This window comes from Lissotriton helveticus, chromosome 1_1 (assembly GCF_964261635.1).
Source record: "Lissotriton helveticus chromosome 1_1, aLisHel1.1, whole genome shotgun sequence".
NCBI lineage: Eukaryota > Metazoa > Chordata > Amphibia > Caudata > Salamandridae > Lissotriton > Lissotriton helveticus.
The window spans coordinates 2,113,972,127-2,113,994,363 of NC_136057.1; the positions used below are offsets into that span (position 1 = coordinate 2,113,972,127).

Here is a 22,237-nt window from a genome sequence, read left to right on the forward strand (position 1 = left end):
TTCTCACTCATCTCAAACTTCCTCTACTACTCCTTCCAATGCACCACCCTATCTCTCATCCTATACATCTATCAATATATCCTCTACATCCACTCTCGTTTATCCCAAACCCATACCACTACTATGATTGCCAATATAACCCTTTCTAGGCTCTCCTACTCTACCCCTCCTTGCATCACCTGACACCTCTTTTACTATATCGATCCCCTAAAACAAACCTTTCTAAACTCTTTCCTCTGAGTCCTCCCCTCCAAAAGCCTCCTCCTATTGCTAAGACCTAAAGAAAAGAAAATACAAAATTTTTTACTTTTATCCCTCCACTATCCTTTTCAATCGAAATTAACAGACTAACATGTTCACTTCTCAAATTCCATATTAAACTATACTAATCTACTACCCAAATAACTGAATAACATATCCACTACTCAAATTACTTAATATTTTTTATACTATACTGATTTTCAACGGTAATCCTTTATGGGTTCCGGAGTGGTGTGCTACTCGCCAGAAAAGCGATTCAACTCCCATCAGGGGGTAACAAGTGCTATATGAATGCAAATCTTTCTTCCCCTTTTATCCCTCCGTTTATCCTTCTCACTCCAAGTAACTGACTAATATCCACCACTGAAAATACTTCATATTTCACCATATTAATTCTCAACCAATCTTTTTGTAGGCTTCCTGAATAGCATGCGTCAACAAGCGCTCTATAAATACAAACCTTTGTCCTCCTCGATCCTTCTGCTATCATTCCAAATACAAATAACTGTCTAACCTACCCACCACTTAAAATGTACTTGCATGTTTCACTATACTAATTCAACACTAATCCTCTATGGGTCCCGGAGTAGCGTGCTACTTGCCGAAAAAGCGCTTCAACGCCTCGTCAGGGGTAGTAAGCGCTATATAAATGCAATACAATACTAATTCACCACAAACACCTGGTGATCAAGATGATGGTGATGGGGGATATACTATTCCTGCAGACCCCTGGACGGAATATAATACTTCACCCACAAATAATGATCCTGAACTGTATCCTACAAAGCCTTCTCCACCAGATGACCCCTGGATGGAATATAATACTGATTCACCCGCAGACAATGACCCTGAACTTTATCCTACAAAGCCTTCTCCACCAGAAGATAATGTAGGCTATATAGAGCTATTAAATAGGCCTGCTAAATATCATGGGGTCAATTACATAAGGACACCTAGAGAAGGACTTTCTCTTTGAGATACTTGGTACTTCACAAAGATCAAGCTACACACTCCCCATGCACAAAGGTATGTTGAGACATGCGGGCGACATATTTAAAGACCTGGTTCGTGCATGCATTCTCACCCCCAGAATAGATAAGAAATATAAACCTGCATAATCAGATCCAGCTTTCATGAAAGGCCAATTACCATTAGATTCTTTAGTGGTTTCTAATGCCCGTAAACTAGCAAACTCCCAAACGTCAGGGAATGCCCCCTATCCAGACAAAGAATCTAAACTAATAGACTCCTCCGGGAAAAGTGTAGCTGCCCAAGCAGCAAATCACTGGCATATTGCTAACCCCCAGGTCCTTCTAGCCAGGTACGACAGAGCGCACTGGGACGAAATAGAGCAAGAAGGGAAGCTCATCACTAATTCGTCAATTAGGTGTGCCTTAGATGCCGCTTACACTGCAGCTAGGGCCATTAATAAGTGTTTTATTAAGAAGACACGCCCAGTAATGAATTTCAGGGTTTAAACCCGAAGTCCAAGCTACCGTTCTGAACACACCGTTCAACAAACATCTCTTTGATCATGTTGTAGACACCTCCTTTGAGAAAATGAAAAAGGACACCGGTGTTGCAAAATCTATGGGAGTTCTGCAGTCCCTGTCCAACCGGGGTTCCTTTTGTCCCTCCTATTGTGTGTGTGTGGGGGGGGGGGGGGTGAAAAAGTATCCGGTCAGGCACTGCCTCTACACCATACAAAGGCAACAATCAGCCCACCTCTTCAAGAGGTTTGTTTAGAGGAGGGTACTGTGGCAACAACGGGAAGAGTAGGGGTAAAGGTTCCACATTACGTACCTCCCCCTCACCTAACAAACAGTGACTTGCCTCTGCTCCCCACCAGTCATTCAACACCTGTCGGGGGATGTCTTTCTCAATTCCTCTCTTTCTTGGAATCAATAACTAAAGACAAATGGGTCATAGGAATTATCCAGTCTGGTTTTTGCCTGGCCCTCACCAATGATCCTCCAAACATTCCTCCATGTTCACACAAAATGTCACCACAGCATCTACACCTCAAAAAAGAGGTTCAGTGTCTCCTACTAAAGAGAGCCATAGAGCCCGTGCCTCTACAATATCAAGGGTCAGGCGTGTACTCCCTATATTTTCTAATACCCAAAAAGGACATTTCTCTCAGACCCATACATGATGACACTTCAACAAGTGCTCCCACTTCTACAGCAAGGTGACTGTCTACTCTAGATTTAAAGGACACCTATTTCCATATTCCAATACATCCGCTCATCGCAAAAATTTGATAGCGGGCAGCATTACCAGTTCAAAGTGCTTCCATTTGGAGTCACCACTGCTCCCAGAGTATTCACCAAATGCCTAGCTGTAGTCACTGCTCACCTACTAAGACTACCCATTCATGTCTTCATGTACTTGGACAGCTGGCTCATCAAAGCCAACACCTACCCAAAGTGTCTCCAGCCCACTCCAATAACACTCTAACACATTTACTGTAAACCCCAGTCGAAGCAGTAACAAGTCTCATCTCCAACCTTCCAGCACGCAAACCTATCTGGGAGCCACTTTAGATAATCAAAGCTCTAGCTTGTCCCAATGCAGCTGGAATTCGCAATATTCAGGCTCTAATTGCTCAGTTACAGCCCAATCACTAATTACCAGTTCAAGTGATCATGCAACTTCTGAGAATGATGGTGTCTTGCGTCATTATTGTTCCTCGTGCAAGGCTTCACATGTGTCCCCTTCAGCAATGCTTAGCGAGCCAGTGGAACCAGTCGCGGGATCAACTAACCTATCTAGGGTTGGTAAACAGCGGGACCCATCACTCTCTGCAGTGGTGGAACCCACAAAATCTGTCCAAAGGGCGGCCCTTAATCGACTTTGTTCCACAACAGGGCTAACAGCAGACTCGTCACTGACTGGTTGGGGAGCTCATCTCCAAGATCACACAATTCAAGGCTTGTGGAGTCGAAAGCAAATACATCTCCACATAAATCACCTAGAGCTACTAGCAGTGTTTCTAGCGCTCAAAGCCTTTCAAATTCACCTTGTAGGGAAAGCTGTCCTAGTCCGCACCGACAACCTGACAGCCATGTACTATATGCAAAAACGGGGTGGGGGCACACTCTCCAACTGTCACAAGCCATTTGGAGGTGGGACATACACCACCGATTTAATCTCTTAGCAGAACACATTCCAAGGGTAAACTGATAAATTGCTGACCTCAGCAGACAGAAGGAACAAATCCTAGAGTTCTCCTCCCATACGTTCAACCTTGGGGTTTTCGCCTCCAGGTATCCCCCACCCATTCTCCAAAGGCAATATCCTATGGATGAACTGGTCAATGATATTTGCCTATGCTTTTCCGCCTCTCCCACTCATTCCACTGGTAGTTAGGAAGCTCAGACTATCATCCCTAAAACTCATTCTCATAGCTTCCACATGGGCACATCAACCTTGGTTCATGACCCTGCTAAAGCTCTCACTAGTTCCACACCTAAAGCTGCATCTCCACTCCAGTCTCCTCACTCAGAGCCATGGAGAAATCCGGCATCCAAATCCCAAGGAACTCAGCCTAGCGATTTGGCTCCTGAAGTCTTTGTTTGGTTATTTACAGTTACCACCAGACTGCATGAATATCCTAAAGGAGGCTAGGAAACCTACTAGAGCATGTTATGCAGCTAAATGGAAACTATTTGGTATATACTGTAACAATATCAATTCCCTTGATGCTTCAGTGCACAACATCATCTGTTATCTCTTACACTTACAGCAGTCTGGATTAGCCTACACATCCATTAGATTGCATTTAGCAGCAGTAGCTACATACTTACAAAACCGATAACACTTCCCTCTATTCAGAGTACCAGTGGTTAAATCCTTTATGGAAGGACTAAAAAGGGTAATACCACCAAGAGACCCACCTGCACCATATGGAATTTGAACATAGTCCTAACGAGGATAATGGGTCCACCTTTTGAACCAATGCACAAGTGTCAACCACAATTTCTCTCATAGGAGGTTGCTTTTCTTATTGCAATCACTTCTTTCAGGAGAGTTGATGAACTCCAGGCTCTAACTATACAAGAGCCTTTCTTTCAACTTGACAAAGTGGTTCTTCGAACCAGTCACACATTTCTTCCTAGAGTGGTTTCTGCTTTTCAGATCAATCAGTTGAGTTACCCGTGTTTTTCCTCAACCTGATTGTGTAGCAGAACTAGCTCTACACACACTAGATGTTAGAAGAGCTCTACTATATTATGTGGAAAGAACAACAGATTTTTGTAAGACAAAACAGCTCTTTTTTGATTTAATGCCGCCACACAAAGGCAATCCCATTTCAAAATCTGGCATTGCATCTACAGTTCAGACCTCAAACGGATAATGTTACTTACCCAGTAAGCATCTGTTCTTGGCATTGATAGCTGTTGATTAACATGCGCCCACCCGCCTCCCCGGCAGCACTGCACTTACACTGTCTAAGAATGGACGTAGACACTGTAGGGGTACAGGGTTCATGCACCTGTACCCTCACCACTGGTATAGGGCACCCAGCTAGTGGGTGACTGATCTATGCCAGGGCAGTGGGTTGTAGGCATGGCACCCAGGGGTGTGTGCCATGTAGACTCAGCAAGCTGCGCGTTTTGGTGCAGAACAAAGTGAAAAGTCTGTGTGTAGGTACAGGGCCTCTAATGGTGGCACACTAAGTGCTGCAGTCCTTAGAGGTCTTCCCTGGTCACAGTGCCCTGGGTACCTGTATACCATTTACCATGGGCTGACCTGCGGCTAAGATGCCAATTGGGTTAGTTTTGGGGAAAGAACACAGGCCCTCAGAACCTGATTTGGCAGGGACCCAGAGCAAATCGAGTCAAATTGCATCAGTAGTCTGGCAAAAAAGTGGGGGGTTACTGCAACAGAAACCCACTTTCCTACAAAAAGGAAGGTCTTAAGTCTCTTCCTAAAGATATTAGGATCATGAAGGCAACGTAAGTTCAGTGGGAGTTTGTTCCAGGCCACCGCTGCCATATACCAAAGGGAGCTTTCACTGACCCTTTTTCGATGGAAACTAGGAGTATAGGCCCAGGATGCTTGTTTCCGGTCCAGGGAAGACCTGGCTTGGCAGTTCGGGCTGGACTGTTCCCATGAGGGTCAGACAGATTTGCATATGGCCATGTCTGAACTTGGGTGGTGGAGTGAGCTAAAGAATGGGGATTGATTAAACCCAGATCAGTTGACTGGGGGTGAGTGTTTGATTTGCTCAAACGCTCTGTCCATCATCCCCTTTGGTATCGCTTTGTTCGCCCTACGTTGGCAGGGTATGCCCAGACGTGGGTCCCTTGCTTACTTTGCCACTGGATTCAAGATAGCCTGACTGATGAGGGTTATGAACCCGAAACCGGTCCCAGGATGCTTGTTTCTGGTCCAGGGAAGACATGGCTTGGCAGTTTGGGCTGGACTGTTCCCATGAGGCACAGGGTCAGACTGATTTGCATATGGCCATGTCTGAACTGGGGTGGTGGAGTGAGCTAAAGAATGGTGATGGATTAAACCCAGATCCGTTGACTGGGGGTGAGTGCTTGATTTGCTCAAACGCTTCGTCCATCATCCCCTTTGGTATTGCTGTATTCAGGATATGGGCTTAAAGCTCTGCCCACTTTCTGCACCATCTTTTTAATTTGCTCCTGTCCCTGTCCTTTGTAAATGATTGCTTTTTATTGGTCAATAGGCTTAGTAGTACCTCCTCAGTACCGCCTTTTCTCTTCTTGTATTCTCCCATGAGGACTCTCCCATGAGGACACTCCCTGTTACATGTGTCCCTTCCTAGGTTTTAATTATAGCCTCAGAGCACTATTTTCTTAAAGTGCTTTAGGCAGCTCGCACATTTGGTCCTAAGCAAGGCTGGCAGTGGTTACTTTACTCACTAGCACATCTCACATTTATATGAGACCTTCAATACGTTTCCCTTCATCAACTCCACACATAGTACAACCTAATCCGTAATTAATATTTGTCACATTTCAAAGCTATTAATTATATATATGGACATAGCTATTTGAATGTACTTGTGGTACTGTCTTGTATGCAATGCGTTATGGGCAGGGTGGATTTTCCACCTCTTCTGAAGGGTGCAATACCATATGTGGCCAAAAGTTCTCAAGGGACCTCTTTTGGCCACATAAGGTACTGCACCCTTCAACATGGCTAGTTAAAAAAGAAAATGCCAAGAACTCCAACAAATGCGAGACCAATTGCAATAGGTCTCGCATTTGTGAAAGTTAGGGCTGTTGACATTGAAAACAACTTTTTTTTAAATTTGCTTTTTTGTACCCTTGGCAATAGTGGTATTCAAATATAATTTCACTTTAAAATAAAAAAAAAAACAAAAGTACAAAAACTTTATTTTCAACACCAACAGCTCTAACTTTAACCTATTGCATTGCAAATGCTTGTTAAAATGAGGGGTCTGGGGCTAGCTACAATATCTACAAGAAAGACCACTTTTCTTGATCGTTTCTGCCGAAGTCTAATATTTTGCTAAGCCATTTATGGGGACACACTGTTTCAGTTCATAATGACCTTATCAGTAAACAACTGCAATATTATATGTTAACCCAAAATGGGGCCAATAGATGTAGGAGATCACATACAGCAGTTAATCATTGAACTACAATGCCTGCTCCTCAGTTCTGTCTGCGGGCTACTTCTTGCAGCATGTGTTCACTCAGAGCAAGTGGTAATCTTAATTCAGTTGTACAGAAAAAAATTACTGTGTATAGTGGTTGACTACCAGAAGCTTAGGGTCTTAGCCCAGAAGGTATTTGAGGCGATACAACTGTTCAGCATTATTTGCCCCGATCTAGAAATGACACTTAGTTTTGGTAGACCAGTTATTAAAGCAATTGTCTTTGTCTTCTAGTGGACCCCTGTGTGCTTAAAGCTGTTCGTTCAGTAGACCAACATGATCTCAAAATCCAATCCTTGCATTATAACATCGACTATATTTAGAATACTGGTATCTTAATCGTAAACAAATCTATTTAGAGTATATACACGGGATATATATATTTAGAGTACGGATCTCTTGTAAACTAAATTAGTTTCAAGATGTTTGTTGACCACCATCACAAAGATAATCTTGACAGTTCCCCCATCTCTGGTTTTCTGTCATCCACATTCACATTGGTGAAGTTACTATTTAAAGTTACAATCCGTTTTCACATTATATAGTGTTTGCTCACATAAATTGAAACAACTCTGCCCAACCTCCCCTCCACCCCGCCCTCACCTTTTGGTCTCCTTTGCAGTTATACACCTACACGTGAAATGGAAACCTTTCCAGTTCCATGATGTTAACTGTTGAGGCTGCCAGGGGTTGAGAACAGACTCGTTAGCATTGTCCTGCTCTTGAACAGTTAGTTAGTCAATGGAAAAAAACACTTAAAGTAGTATAAATATAGGAGCTGTAAATACACAAGCGCATTTCTTCTTCACTTGACGTGTCAGACTGGCCTATGTGAGAATTCACTATGAACATTAAACTTTTCTCAGATGCTTTTTGGAAAGCCCATGCTGTCATGTGCCTCATTAACCTGGGAATTTCCTGCTAGACTTAAAATGCACTTTCAGGTTAAGGCTAAGAGAAAGTCTCTCTTCAAAATGTTTACATTTAACAGCAATACTTGTTTTCTTCTTTTGTTCCATGAGTTTCTTGAACATCATAATAAGCATTTTACTAATGCCAAAAGTTTTTTTCTGACCTTTTATTTTTAGGGTGAAAACCCTTTTGAAATTGTTGAACAACCTCCTCAAGAACCAGTTGTAGAGGGAAATGACACACAAGAGACAAATGCCGATTTTTCTGAAGATGCAGCTGGTGATTCAAACTTTGTGGAAGAACCATCAACCTTTGTGGAAGATACTGGCACAGCAGAGTACACTGAAGATGCAGCTGACTTTGCAGAAGATCCCACAGACCAAATTGACTTTACAGCTGATTATGTCACTACAGACGAAAACTAAGTTACTGGCAATTTATAAGCGAAGATATTCGTTTTTTTAATTGAGTAAACGTTTAAGTTAAACCTATAAAACAGTCTAAACTTCGAAAATGTGCAAGCCATTTATTTCCATAGTGGTTTTTGGGCATGCATTCCACACTTTTTGTACACCGGTTTGATTTCTTCATTATTTGTTTTGTGCAGTTTTAGTTGAGATTTTAGTAAAGCAGAAGAACTTGAACCAGATTGTGATGCATTTCTTTTTTTAGTTTTGCGGTTGTTTTCTTGCATATTTTGTTTAAAATATACTGTTGAGGTAAGAAATCTGCTTGTTCTAAACATTTTTAAATTAACTTTATGCTGTGTATAATGGCTATTTTGACGTGTTGACCACTGTATGGTTTAAAATGTTGGAAATCAAGAATTGTTTTGTAGCCATGAAAATAGATTGGATACCATATCTATTTCTGAATATTTGTCAGATTTTACAGGAATAAATGTTATCTCAAATAATGTGGAGCTAGTATATTCAACTGTCATTTTTTTATTTTTGTATGTGGCTTTGTATATCAAATATTGTTTAGGCATAAGACCAGTATGTTCCTGTTAAAGATCCAATGGGGTGATAAACCTACATACTACTCGATAAAATCCATCACTTCTACAGGGAAGGCATGTGCTTGAGACAATGTATGGGATAATATGTACACGAAGTGCATCTAAGCTCAAAAGTGTCTGTCTTTATTATTTAATATCGGGTGTCTGGTTTTGTAAAAAGTAGTTTGTTTGGTTAGCAGATTAGACATTTGTGAATGTTTCACAGGTTGAGACTGACACTCCTCATAGATGCATCCGGTCTGGGGTGTGCTGTCGTTGTCTGGTGAAATCAGAATAAAACCAGAAAGCCATTAATCTAAAAGCCTCACTTTTTGTAAAAAAAAATCCATCTACTTTATTAGAGGGATTTTTTTCCGCCACTTATACAAATCTTATCTGCAGACAGAAGTACAAAGCCGCCTTGGAATTGCAGCCACAAAACATTGAAGTCCTGAGTTTTCTTATCTGGGAGTACAATGACCTAGTTGATATGCAGTTGCATTTCATTCCACAACGTTTCCAACCTTCTATTTCACTGCACCTTTTAACACCTCATTTGTAGCTTCCCTGTCTTTGCTTCAAACCCTGATATTTGTTGATGGATTTCAACACACAACTGGCCTATGCGTGTTCTGTACATGTTCAGTAGGCCAGTTTTATGATTTCCAACTCCTCCTTAGTAAAATGTAAAACTCTACCTGTTAAGAGCGACGCCTGGAGTTTCTGTTTTTCTAGATTCCTCTACATCAGATTTCCCATAGGTTTACTTGTTGCCAGGCTGTGATTCCATGTTATTTTGAAATAGCAGTAAATCTGTTAACTCACTGATAGGCAAAAGAATATTGATTTACTGTCACATTCATGTCATTGGAATAAACTCAAACTTCAGCCAATATATTTACTATGATAACCACTACACTTTCTCTAGAGTCCAATGTACATAAGATTTCCACTGCGGGATGATTGTGAGAAAGTTCCCTGGACAGAGGTCTGCTCTAGCTCCTTCTTAAAATTGTATTCTCTTTCAAAATGCAGGTTTTCTCCTTTATGAATACTCAAACTAGGCCAATCTTCAGCTTTTACCTTGAACGTTAATGATGAGTTGGTGAATTTGTTCCTGGGTTATTTTCTCTGGAGCAGAGAAAATTTTTGTCTCCCCATGTTGAACACTCAAGGAGAAATTCACTGTTCAGTGTTTGCTTCTCATGTGTTGTCAAATGGTAATTTCTGCTGGATAATCTGTTTTCCTCTTCTATCCTTCCGAATCCAAATAACTGACTAACCTATCCACCACTTAAAATTCACTTGCCTGTTTCACTATACTAATTCAACACTAATCCTCAATGGGTCCCGGAGTAGTGTGCTACTCACCGAAAAAGTGTTTTGATGCCTCGCCAGAGTTTGTAAGCGCTATACAAATGAAATTACAAAACAATACCTGCAGGGTCCAGCTTCCTCATAAAGCAGTAAAATGTGACGTTGGTGAGCAATTCATTTATAAGGCTCTTCTTGGCAAAGACTGGAGTCTGAAACCTCATGACTACTCCTCCAAGGATACCTTTTTATGGGATGATTCAGTGTCAATTACACTCCCTGTCAATTACACACAAAGAATGATAAACCCTCCAACCACCTTCCCCTTCCTTTCAAACAAAGCACTATCTAACTGTGTTAGAGAGTGAAACTGCATCTTCAACTCACCAAATCATCAAAAAGTCTGAACTGCAAAAGTAATAATGACACAGAACTCTAGCTCCTGTGAGACTTTGCCTTATTTCCTGCCTGAATTGCAAATGACGGACATTCTGGTGACCATTAGGAATCTGAATGTGCCATATTTAACAGCAGTGTCGCCAGCAAATGTTTGTATTTACCTCCTTGTTGACAACTATGCCCATTTCATCGGTCTTCCAAGTTGATTGCGCACATGATCTTGAGGACCTCAACGGTAGGCGTTGTCTGCGGCTTCGCGTCCGTCGTTGGCGCCGTGATGATGTCTTCTGAGTACTTAGACGCCGCCCCCGCGTGCTGACGTCAGTTCTTTTTTCCGCGCCAGCAGCGCAGATCCGGAGAAAGTGGTACCTTAGTAATTTTTTGACTACAACTTTTTGATCCTTTTTGATTATTCTTTTGAGTCTTCGTCTCCGAACTGTGCTGGTAGGGATGCCAGGTTTTAAGCCTTGTAAGGATTGCGACCGACTGATGTCGGTCACGGACCCTCATAGTCGGTGTCTCCTGTCTTGGCATCTATCATGACGACAAGACCTGCTCCGACTGCCGGGCCCTAACTTCGAAAGCTAGGTGAAGCGGTCCCGCAAGCAACTCGAGCTCCGGCAGTCGGCCCCGAGCCGTGAAAGGTCCCGGTCCGGACGGAGGTCGAGGGAGCCACCATAGCTCTGGGAGTCGACATCACTCCTCAGGGTCGAAGTCATCCGGTAAGCACAAGAAGTCGAACAGACGTCATCGCTCTTCCGACTCCCCCCGATGCTCATGCGACGTGGCCGGGTGTTCGGGTGACACCGCCCACGCGGCTCCGTAGGAGTCGCATACGGCCTCATACCCTCCGGTCCCTGGGCCACGCGTGACGCCGGAGGAGATCGAAAGTTTCCTCAAGGCCATGAGGTCTCTCACTCCGTGGCGCCTTCGGACCCAGCGGACCCGTCTGGGGGCCCTAGCGGGTCGGGGGCTTCGGCCCCGACGCCGCCGGCGCCTTCGGGCTCGGCGCCGCAGGGCCCCGCTGGATCCGCTTCTGGATCCGGGTCGTTGCCGGTTGACCTAACGACCTCACCGGCGCTGGTCCCTCAGGTGTCACCTCCGGCGCCGTCCCCGATGCTTCCCTCGATCCAGTTCCAGTGCCGCTCTCGACGCCGTTTGGAGAGTTCTACTTCAATGAACCGGCCCCATCATTTGACACCCCTGAGTACCAGGAGATGGGTGATGAGGAGAATTGGGAGGGGTCTTAGGACCCTCTGACACAGGAGTGTCAGTCCCAGGAGGACTGGACAGGTGGACTTGGGGATGCCAGTGGTCTGGACACCTCGCCAGACACTGGTTTTGTCTCACCTCCTACCGTGGCTACGGAGGAGGGGGGCAACCTACAGTGTGGTGCTGACGCGGGCGGCCAAGGCCTTGGGCGTTGAACTCCCCGTCGCGGCCGTGAGGACTAACCTCCTCACTGAGGTCCTTAAACCGCAGTCAAGCTCGGCTGAGCCTCTGCTGCCGTTTAATAATGCATTGACCGACGTTCTTTTGGGCACTTGGTCCAAGCCCGCTACAGGTTCGCCTGTAGATTGGAACGTGGCCAGATGCCAGCCCCGGGCGACCCTTGTTTCCTGTCCACCCACCCCACCCCTGAGAGCCTGGTGATCCAGGCCTCCAATTCCCAGTCCGCATTCCCGTCGGCTCCGCCTGAGAGGGAATCCAAGAGGTATGAGCAATACGGCAAAAAGGTATTCTCCTCCCTGAGTCTGGGACTGCGGTCTTCCAACACCGCATGCCTCTTGGGCCGCTACACCCACTCTCTGTGGCATACGGTCACGGAAGTGCTGCCAGAATGCCCGTTGGAGGTACAGGCTAAACTCGGCCAGGCCTTTGTGGTGGAAGGCCGGGATGCAGCACGATATTCTATCCGGTGTGGGCTGGATACCACCGACTCACTGGGCAGAGCGATGGCAACGACGGTGGCGATTCGTCGCCACGCCTGGTTGAGGTCCGCCAACTTCTCGGCTGATGTCCAGAATACTCTCATGGACATGCCGTTTGATGGCCGTCGCCTTTTTGGCGACAAGGCAGACCATGCGCTTGAGCGCTTTAAGGGCTCCGGCCAGGTCCTTGGGCCTCTCGGCCCCGCGCCAGCAAACGGGTGCCTTTCGCTCCTTTCGTGGCCAAGGAAGGGGCGACTCCACACGTGCTGCCAGCCACGCGCCGCAGACTAACATCTAACGCGGTGGTGGCCGTGGAAACCGCCGTGGAGGCGGTCGGGGACAACGGCGAGGTCAGTCCACACCTTCCCCTGCAGCATCTGCCTCAAAACCCTCCTAGTCCTTGCTTTCAGGCCCATGTGACGCCAGTGGAGGGCAGGGTTCGCCATCACCTCTTCCACTGGCGCACTGTCACGTCGGACAGGTGGGTGTTGCAAATCGTCCGAAGGGGTTACTCCCTCCACTTCGAGGCGACCCCTCCAGCCATGCCACCGCAGTACCACCACTTATCTGGGGATCATTTGCGACTTCTGCAGGAGGAAGTTACGGCCCTCTTGGCCAAGGGGGCCATCGAGCGCGTTCCTGGGCCAGAAGTAGGGTGTGGTTGCTACTCCCACTACTTTCTGGTACCCAAGAAGGGCAAAGGGGGCCTACGCCCTATCCTGGACCTACGGAACGTCAACGGCTTCCTCCAGAAGGAGAAGTTCAAAATGCTGACACTGGCACAGGTCTTAGCTGCCCTGGACCCAGGAGACTGGATGGTAGCGTTGACCTTGCAGGACGCTTATTTCCACATCCCCGTCCTGCAGGCCCACCGGCGTTACCTGCGGTTCACGGTAGGCCACGAGCACTTTCAGTTTACCGTGCTCCCCTTCGGCCTTACCAGCACCCCACGGGTGTTCACGAAGGTGATGGCGGTGGTCGCAGCTCACCTGCGCAGGTTAGGGGTTTCAGTCTTCCCGTACCTCGGCGACTGGTTGTTGAAGGCGGGCTCGCCCCAAACAGTCGTCAGCCACCTCCAGATGACGGCAGACCTCCTGCACCTGCTGGGGTTTCCATCAATGTGACTTAGTCGCAACTGTGCCCCTCTCAGAAGCTCCTCTTCATCGGAGCGGTTCTCGACTCGGCGCAGTTTCGGGTTTATCCTCCCGAACAGCGGGTTCGGGACATTCAGGCTCTAATTCCACTATTTCAGCCTTTGTCCGGGTCTCGGTCAGGTTGACGCTGCGGCTTCTGGGGCTGATGGCCTCCTGCATCCTTCTGGTGCATCACGCCCGGTGGCGGATGCGGGCTCTGTAGTGGGACCTGAAGTTTCAGTGGGCCCAGCATCAGGGCAACCTATCCGACCATGTCCTGATCTTGGAGGGCACTGCGAGACAGCTGCAGTGGTGGCTCACGGACCGCGATTGGGTCAGCGGCAGATCCCTCTCCCTTCCCCAACCGGAGCACATAGTTGTGACGGACGCGTCCCTCCAGGGCTGGGGAGGCCACATGGGAGAGGCGGAGATCAGAGGCCTCTGGTCTCCGGCGGAGTCCCAGCTCCATATCAATTTTTTGGAGCTGTGGGTGATTCGTCTAGCACTGAAGGCATTCCTCCCCTCTGTTCGGGGGAGTGCAGTGCAGGTGTTCACGGACAACACCACCGCCATGTGTGTAGGAGAGTGGGGTCTGCAATCCCATGGCCAACCCAGATTTTTGCTTCACTGGTTTACGACTTTCCCTGGCTGTGGGCCTGCTAATCAGACCCACAGCCTAGCTGTTCTCTCTCTAAATTTACAACCATGTACCCTAGGTGCATTTACCAATTGGTACTGGGCCACCTTATCAGTCCCTGTACAGTATACCTTAGGTATTCAGGGCATAGGTGTACCCAGGGCCTACCAGGGGCTGAAGCATGCATTATGCCACCCCTGACTGGCCATCTAAACAGACACAACTGGCTGCACGACAGCTGGGGCAAGGTGGTGTAATCACCCTTTGCTTTAGATATAGTTCCCTATATCTAAACCTAAAATGGACACATATATTCCTATCAGTCACTCCTATAGAAGGCCTTATCAATCCTGAAGGCAGAGTGCTTTAAATTATGTGAGATGGTCCTCTGGCATGAGCTGAGCCCGTTTGCAGCTTGCGGAACCAAGTCCTAATAGCTGTTCCATGATAACGCTATACCATATACTCTTAAGTGCATTATAATCCTTGCGGTTAAATGCTAACTCTGGTATAACATTATCAAAACATGTCGAGTAAGGTGTCATGCGAATTGGAATACTACCCCCTCGCCAATTCTGGCGACGGGGGTAGCATTCCACCCTTCTAGAGGGACACGACATGTACGTAACTGTGAACCCCGGTTAAAGTTAACTCGAGCCTCAGCATCACAAAATGGATGCTGCCACCACAGACCCAAGTCTGACCTCCTGCTGCTGGGAGTCCTTCCAGCGAGGGAGGCTCAGACAAAGGGTTTCCTGCCTTGGGAGGTGCTAGCACCACCCCAGACAGGATTTTGTGTATTAGGTAGGCCAAGGCTGAAAGGAATGAGACATGCCTGGGGCACACAAGGTGCCCTGTGCATACACCGGTTCCAACCACTTGCTGGGTCACTCCAGCCCCAGGTCTGGCGGGAAACCGGACAAAGGATAGGGGGTGTAACCACCCCCCTTCCTGGTCCCACCCAGGGGAGGGACCTAGTCGTAGTGCAGCCCCCTTTAGCTGAATAAAGGTAGGAGCTGGTCCCATTCAGATTAATCTTGACAACTTCCACGAAGAAACTCTTGACCTTCGACCTCCTGAACATCAGAAGACTGAAGAATCTCCCCTATGGTCAGGGAGTGACCATCCTGCTTTGCAGGCACCATCAAGCTCCTGTGCGGTTTGCTGCAAAGTCCTTCCTGGAATCTTACGACCCAGCTCAACGAGACCCGGACCTCCAGACCCCTCTGACCTCTACCCACATCCACAGCACAGCTGGGACCCGTGGGTGCCACGAGCAACGTGGAGACGGCCATCTTGAAGAAACCTGCACAGCGCTTCCAGCACGACCACCGAGGGACCCTCGAGTGAGTGCATCGGGGTCTAAGAAGCCCCACACCGACACAGCACCTGCATCCAAAGATCAGCCTCCACGAGATCTGCGTGGGGCCCTTTTGCATTGTTGCTGCTGTCCCTGTTGTCTGGTCACATGCCGGTGGGCTAGTGACCTCTGAGACGACGACCCGAAGATTTCAACACTGCTGGTCTGGTCACCCAGACTGGCCCTTGCTTCCTTGTAAAAGAGAAGCACCCGGACCCTCCTGGTCCGCATCAGACGCCAGCTTTGTTCCACCGCGTGGCTTGCACTTGCCAAGGCCTGTTGACCAGATCGATGATCCAACACTGCCATCAGCAGCAGACTACGTGGGACAGCTCGTGCCTCCAGCCTGGTCGTAAAGAACAGCTCCTGATCCGCGCAGCTACAGAGAGAAGCGACCCTTCATCCACCTGAACGCGGCGACAGCATCTGGTTCCCTCCTGGTTCCAGCACAGTCACTGGCTAGTGACCGAGACTCTGTCCCCTTCCCTTTCAGGACTTCTCCTTCCTAGTTCCATCCTTGGAACCACCGGACTCCTCCATCTGGCTGCCTGCCAGCAACTCCTTGTTTCAGGCATCACCGGGATCAACGCAGCTAACCCGACACCACTTGAGCCCTATGCACCCGCAGCCTGTGGGTTAGGTAACTAAAGCTTCTAGGTGCTGAAGTCAGTGTTCACTAGCCTAGTGTCCAGGTCCACTGTTTTCCCTCCATCCAGCCGGGTTCGTCCGGAATCCGTAACTTTGTAAACTGTAGTATCCATAGACGTTGGTACGCATCCCGCGTGAGGGTTTCCACTCTGCACGTGAGTCCCGTGGGCCTCCTGCTCCTTACTTACCTAGTTCGTAGCGTAGTACCAGCGATCCTCCAGCCTCTGGATCTCCTTACAGTACTTTCTTTCCTCGCATTCCATTGTTTCCAGTATATGGTTTGCCGTGCCCCTAAGGCACACGTGTAAATATTGTGCTAACTCTTATTTCCTTCTTAGTATTGTCATGTGCTTAGCCTTCTGATCTCATAAAGAGTTCAGAGGTGTTATTAATAAATATATTGTTTATTTTCATAACAACCTGTGTGGTGTCCTTTCATCTGGTATTCAAGGGGTTACATTGTGGTAAAACAGCTGGCTTCACATGCCAAAAGAGTTTAGCCTAAGACTGCTTTGTCCATGCTACCATTAGGATAGCTGGTCTATAAGGTTGACTTACAACCAATCACCATAAGGGTTGTTTGGACTGATACAAGGTGGTCACTAGAACTAGTGAACATCATATATCAGGCCAACTGCTCACATTGGTGTGCAGCGGTTGGGATTTGAGCTTGCTGTTGTTTTTACCACGTATAATCTTGAAATATCGTTTGAAAGAGCACATAAGGTACCATAGGTACATATAACAAGCTTAGAAATACTCTGAGTTCTACTGAACCAGCTGTTGTAGTAGAAAGGGCCTAGCACACCCTGACTACAACTCTTAGCAAGGGATCAGTAGGAAAACCCATAGTGTAGGTAGGTGCATCATTTACACCTCACTAGAAAGCATGTCTACCCATGGAGAGTCTTCAGAGACTCCCCTAGTGGTTAGTGACCCTCCACTGGTCCTTTCCAGATATGCAGCTCTCAGTTTCCAGGAGATGAGACAATTGTGTACCTCCAGGAAATTGAAACCGGGTTCTAACCCTACCACTCCTTTTCTGTTAGGTCTCTTAGAGACATATGATGCTAGAAAGGCTTCTCATACAGATGGGAGCATGCCAGCCTTAGAGGGTACCCTTGGTGATCCTGACCTCCCTGAAACTGAAGATGTAGATGAGGATGAAGAGGATCCTTCTGGGCATGAGGCAGACAAAGGTCCTGAGCTAGTCAGCAGACTTACTAGGGCCAACTTAGACCTACATAGGGAAGGATCTGGGGGACCCCCAGTACTGACCCTAAGCAGGCCTAACTTTGGAGTTAGAAGAGATGGGTCTCATTCTAGGGACTCCAATAGATCTGTGCACTCTCATGCCTCTTCCCAGAGGAGAATGACTTCTTCCCAGAGGAGAGAACATGAAGCAAGGATGAAACAGGCTAATCTGAGGATCCAGAGGGAAGAACTTGCCCTTGCCAAGGAGAAGCTTGCCTTTGCTAGAGAGCAACAGTTGAGTGGGGCAGTCCCCACTGGTGGCAGCATTATCCCTAAAGATAAAGACAGGAGTTTTGATACTAGACACCTGAGTAAAATAGTGCCCCCCTTTAAACAAGGGGATGACATCCACAAATGGATGACTGCTTTGGAGAGGGCCTGCACTGTCCAGTGCATCCCCCAGAGTCAGTGGGCAGCTATATTGTGGCTCTCCTTTGAAGGTAAAGGTAGAGATGAGCTCCTCACTACTAGAGCTGAGGATGCTAACAATTACCAAGTCCTGAAGAATACACTGATTGATGGGTTTGGCTTAACAACTGAATAGTACAGGTTGCTGTTCAGACACCCTGAAAATTCAGTCTCAGGATTGGGCTGACTTTGTTGATTGTGCCACTAAGGCTTTTGAAGGCTAGTTACTGGGAAGTAAAGTTACTGATTACACAGGATTGTATAATCTAATTATGAGAGAACAAATCTTAAATAATTGTCCAAATCAGTTGTTGCATCAGCACCTTATTGACTCAGATCTGACCTCTCCCCAAGAATTGGGAAAGAAGGCAGACAGATGGGTCAGGACAAGGGTCAAGCAGCAGAACCAGGGTGGCGGCCAGAAGAAAGCAGACCCAAAGGGTAATGAGAATAAGCAAAATGACCAGAAGTCTTCAACAGGGCCCCAACAATCTAAAGAGGGTGGGTCCCAGAATTCCCAAAAGAAGAAGAATAATGGTCAGAGGAAACCATGGTGCCAATACTGCAAAAGTAATACTCACTGGTTTAGTGAGTGCACCAAGAAAGGCCCAACTCCTACCACTACTGCCCCTAAGGCATCTGCACCCCCTAGTAGTTAGTAGTGGTAGTAATCCTCCCAAGGCTATAGTGGGGTTAACCGTGGGAACTGAGGCAGGTTCTGACTTAGTCAGGACCCCTACTCAGGCTGTTCTTGTTTGTACTGGGGACATGGATATGAGTCCCAGTACCCTGGGCAAGTACAGGCAAACGCCTTTGATCAATGGAAAAATGGCTCAGGCCTACAGGGACACTTGTGCCAGTGTCACTATGGTGACACCAAACTTTGTGGACCCTGAACAGGTAATACTAGGTTCAGACTACCTGGTGACCAATGCTAGCAATGCCACTACCTCCCATAGTATGGCATTTGTTAATTTCTCCTCGGGAGGGGTAAATGGCCTCAAAAGGGTTGTTGTTAGTTCAGACCTCCCAGTGGACTGTCTTTTGGGCAATGATTTGGAATCCTCCTTATGGTCAGATGTGGAGTATAGGACTCATGTGGAAATGTTAGGTTTGTCAGCACATGTCCTTGCTGTGACTAGGTCACAGGCCAAGAAATGCCCAGCTGGATCCTGGAACAATGGACCAGACACTCTCCAAGAGAAAGAGCAGTAGGGGTAAGGCAGTGCCTTCCCCCCTGCCTCAGGTGGAGGATCAGCTCTCACAGGAGACTGACCTAGAGACCCAGGAAGGAACTGTCCTAGAAGAGAAGCTTGAACCTGAACAGGTTGAGTTTCTTGGGACAGGGGGACCTTCCAGGGCGGACTTGAGGCAGGCACAGTTAGACTGTTCCTCTCTTGAACCCCTCAGACAGCAGGCTGCTGCTGAGGCTGCAGGGAATGCCACAGGTACCCATAAAGTGTACTGGGATGATGGACTCCTTTACTCTGAGGCAAGAGACCCCAAGCCTGGTGCTACCAGGAGGCTGGTCATCACCTTGTGTCTGAGAGGTTTCCTTCTCACCTTGGCCCATGAAATTCCCCTTGCAGGTCACTTAGGCCAGAACAAGACTTGGGACAGGCTTGTCCCACACTTTCACTGGCCCCATATGTCTGAGGACACAAAAGAATTTTGTCGTTCATGTGTCACCTGCCAATCCAGTGGCAAATCAGGTGGCACCACAAAGGCCCCCCTTATACCACTACCTGTGGTGGGGGTGCCCTTTGAAAGAGTGGGGATAGACATTGTTGGACCAATGGACCCCCCAACAGCATCTGGGCACAGATTTATACTGGTGGTAGTGGATCATGCCACCAGGTATCCAGAAGCTATTCCCCTTAGGACCACTACAGCTCCTGTTGTGGCCAGGGCCCTACTTGGAGTTTTCTCCAGAGTGGGGTTTCCTAAGGAGGTTGTCTCTGACAGAGGTGCAAACTTCATGTCCGGTTACTTGACTGCCATGTGGAAAGAGTGTGGAGTAAATTACAAATTTACCACACCCTATCATCCACAATGCAATGGGCTTGTGGAGAGATTCAACAAGACCCTAAAAGGGATGATAAAAGGGTTACCTGAAAAGCTTAGGCGAAGATGGGACATCCTTTTACCCTGCCTACTGTTTGCTTACAGAGAGGTCCCACAGAAGGGGGTTGGCTACAGCCCTTTTGAGCTTCTGTTTGGGCATCCTGTAAGAGGACCCCTATGTCTTGTGAAGGAAAGATGGGAGTTACCTCTCAAAAAGCCTAAACAGGATATTGTGGACTATGTACTTGGTCTCCGCTCCAGGATGGCAGAGTACATGGAGAAGGCATCTAAAAACCTGGAGGCCAGCCAAGAACTCCAAAAAGCTTGGCATGACCAAAAGGCTGTCCTGACTGTGTATCACCCAGGACAGAAGGTGTGGGTGTTGGAGCCAGTGGCCCCAGCAGCTCTCCAAGACAAATGGTCTGGACCCCATACCATTATTGAGCAAAAGGGAGAAGTCACCTATCTGGTAGACTTGGGAACTCCCAGGAGCCCTCACAGAGTACTTCATGTGAACAGGCTCAAGGCATTTGTCAACAGGGAGGACATGAGCTTGCTCATGGCCACAGATGAGGGGCAGGAGGAAGAGAGTGACCCTCTCCCAGACCTGCTCACTCAGCACCCTGATGATGGGTCAGTAGATGGTGTTGTCTTTTCTGGCAGCCTCTCTGAGCATCAACAAGAGGATTGTAGAAAGGTTCTTCAATCCTTAAGACAAATGTTCTCTCTGACCCCCAGTCAGACAAACTGGTGCACCCATGAGGTGGACACTGGAGACAGTCTGCCTATAAAGAGTAAAATCTACAGGCAACCTGACCACGTCAGGGACTGCATAAAACAAGAAGTACAAAAGATGTTGGAATTGGGAGTCATTGAACCCTCAGAGAGCCCTTGGGCTAGTCCTGTAGTTCTAGTGCCTAAACCTCACACCCAGGATGGTAAGAGAGAGATGAGGTTTTGCGTAGACTACAGGGGTCTCAATGCTGTCACGAAGACAGATGCTGTAGGAAGGTAGATCCCTGACTATGGTTGCCCCCAACTTTTTGCCTGGTGTTTTGCTGGTTTTCTGACTTAGTTGACCTGGGGCCCTGCTATTCAGGACCCCAGGCCCACTGCTCTCTCTGTTAAAATGGATTCCATGTACCCTAGGTACATATCTGATTGGATACTGAGTCACCTTATCAGTCCCTGTACAGTATACCTTAGGTATCCAGGGCATAGGTGTACCCAGGGCCTACCAGGGGCTGAAGCATGTATTATGCCACCCCTGGCTGGCCATCCAAAACTGACACAACTGGCTGCTTGACAGCTGGGGCAAGGTGGTATAATCACCCTTTGCTTTAGATATAGTATACCTATGTCTAAACCTAAAATGGGCACCCAGATCTCCTATCAGTCACTCCTATGGCAGGCCTTCACAATCCTGGAGGCATAGTGTTTGGGATCGTGTGAGATAGTGCTCTGGCATGAGCTGAGCCTGTCTGCGGCCTTCGGGATCTATCCCTTAGCCGTTTCCATGATAGCGTCAGACCATATACTCTTAAGTGCCTTATAATCCTCGCGGTTATGGTAACTTTGGTCTGACATTATCTGAACATGTTGTGTAAGGTGTCAAACGCTTTGGAATACTACCCCCTCGCCAGTTCTGGCGACGGGAGTAGCATTCCACCCCTCTAGAGGGAGAAGACATGTTGGTAGCTGTAACCCCGGTTAAAGTTGAACACAGCCTCAGCTCCACAAAATGGATGCTGCCACCGAGACACCAGTCTGCCCTCCTGCTGCTGGGAGTCCTTCCAGCGAGGGAGGCCTGGACAAAGGGTTTCCTGTCAGGGGCGGTGCCAGCACCATCCCAGACAGGATTTTGTGTATCCTAGGTAGGCAGGGCTGAAAGGAAGGTGCCTGCAAGTGGCACCCCGGTGCTCACTGTGCATATGCCGGCTCAAACCAGTTGCAGGGGCACACCAGCCCCGGAGCTGAGGAGAGACCGGACAAAGGAGAAGGGTGTAACCACCCCCCCCCTCCTGGTCCCACCCATGGGCAGGACCTAGTCGCGTGCCAGCCCCTTTTCTTAGGGTAAAGGTAGGAGCAGGCCCCCTACCCAAATTAGATAATTCTGAATCTTGACTACTTTCCACGAAAGAACTCTTGAACATTTCTAAAGACTCTCCCTTGTGGCTAAGGAGTAGCCACCCTGCACCAGCGGGCACCATCGAAGCGCGTGCGGTTTGCTGTAAGTCCATCCTCCGGATCAAGACTGC

At 47.7% G+C, this 22,237-nt stretch overlaps 1 protein-coding gene across 1 annotated transcript in view; it reads left to right on the forward strand.

The window, feature by feature from the left end:
- LOC144756356 (DBIRD complex subunit ZNF326-like) overlaps window positions 1-8,747 on the forward strand; it is a 254,068-nt gene extending 245,321 nt beyond the window's left edge. The window contains exon 10 of the mRNA XM_078646121.1: window positions 8,008-8,747. Within this exon, the coding sequence (XP_078502247.1) occupies window positions 8,008-8,256 (249 nt within the window). The 3' untranslated portion in view covers window positions 8,257-8,747. The remainder of the gene's footprint in view (window positions 1-8,007) is intronic.
- The last annotated feature ends 13,490 nt before the right edge of the window (window positions 8,748-22,237 follow it).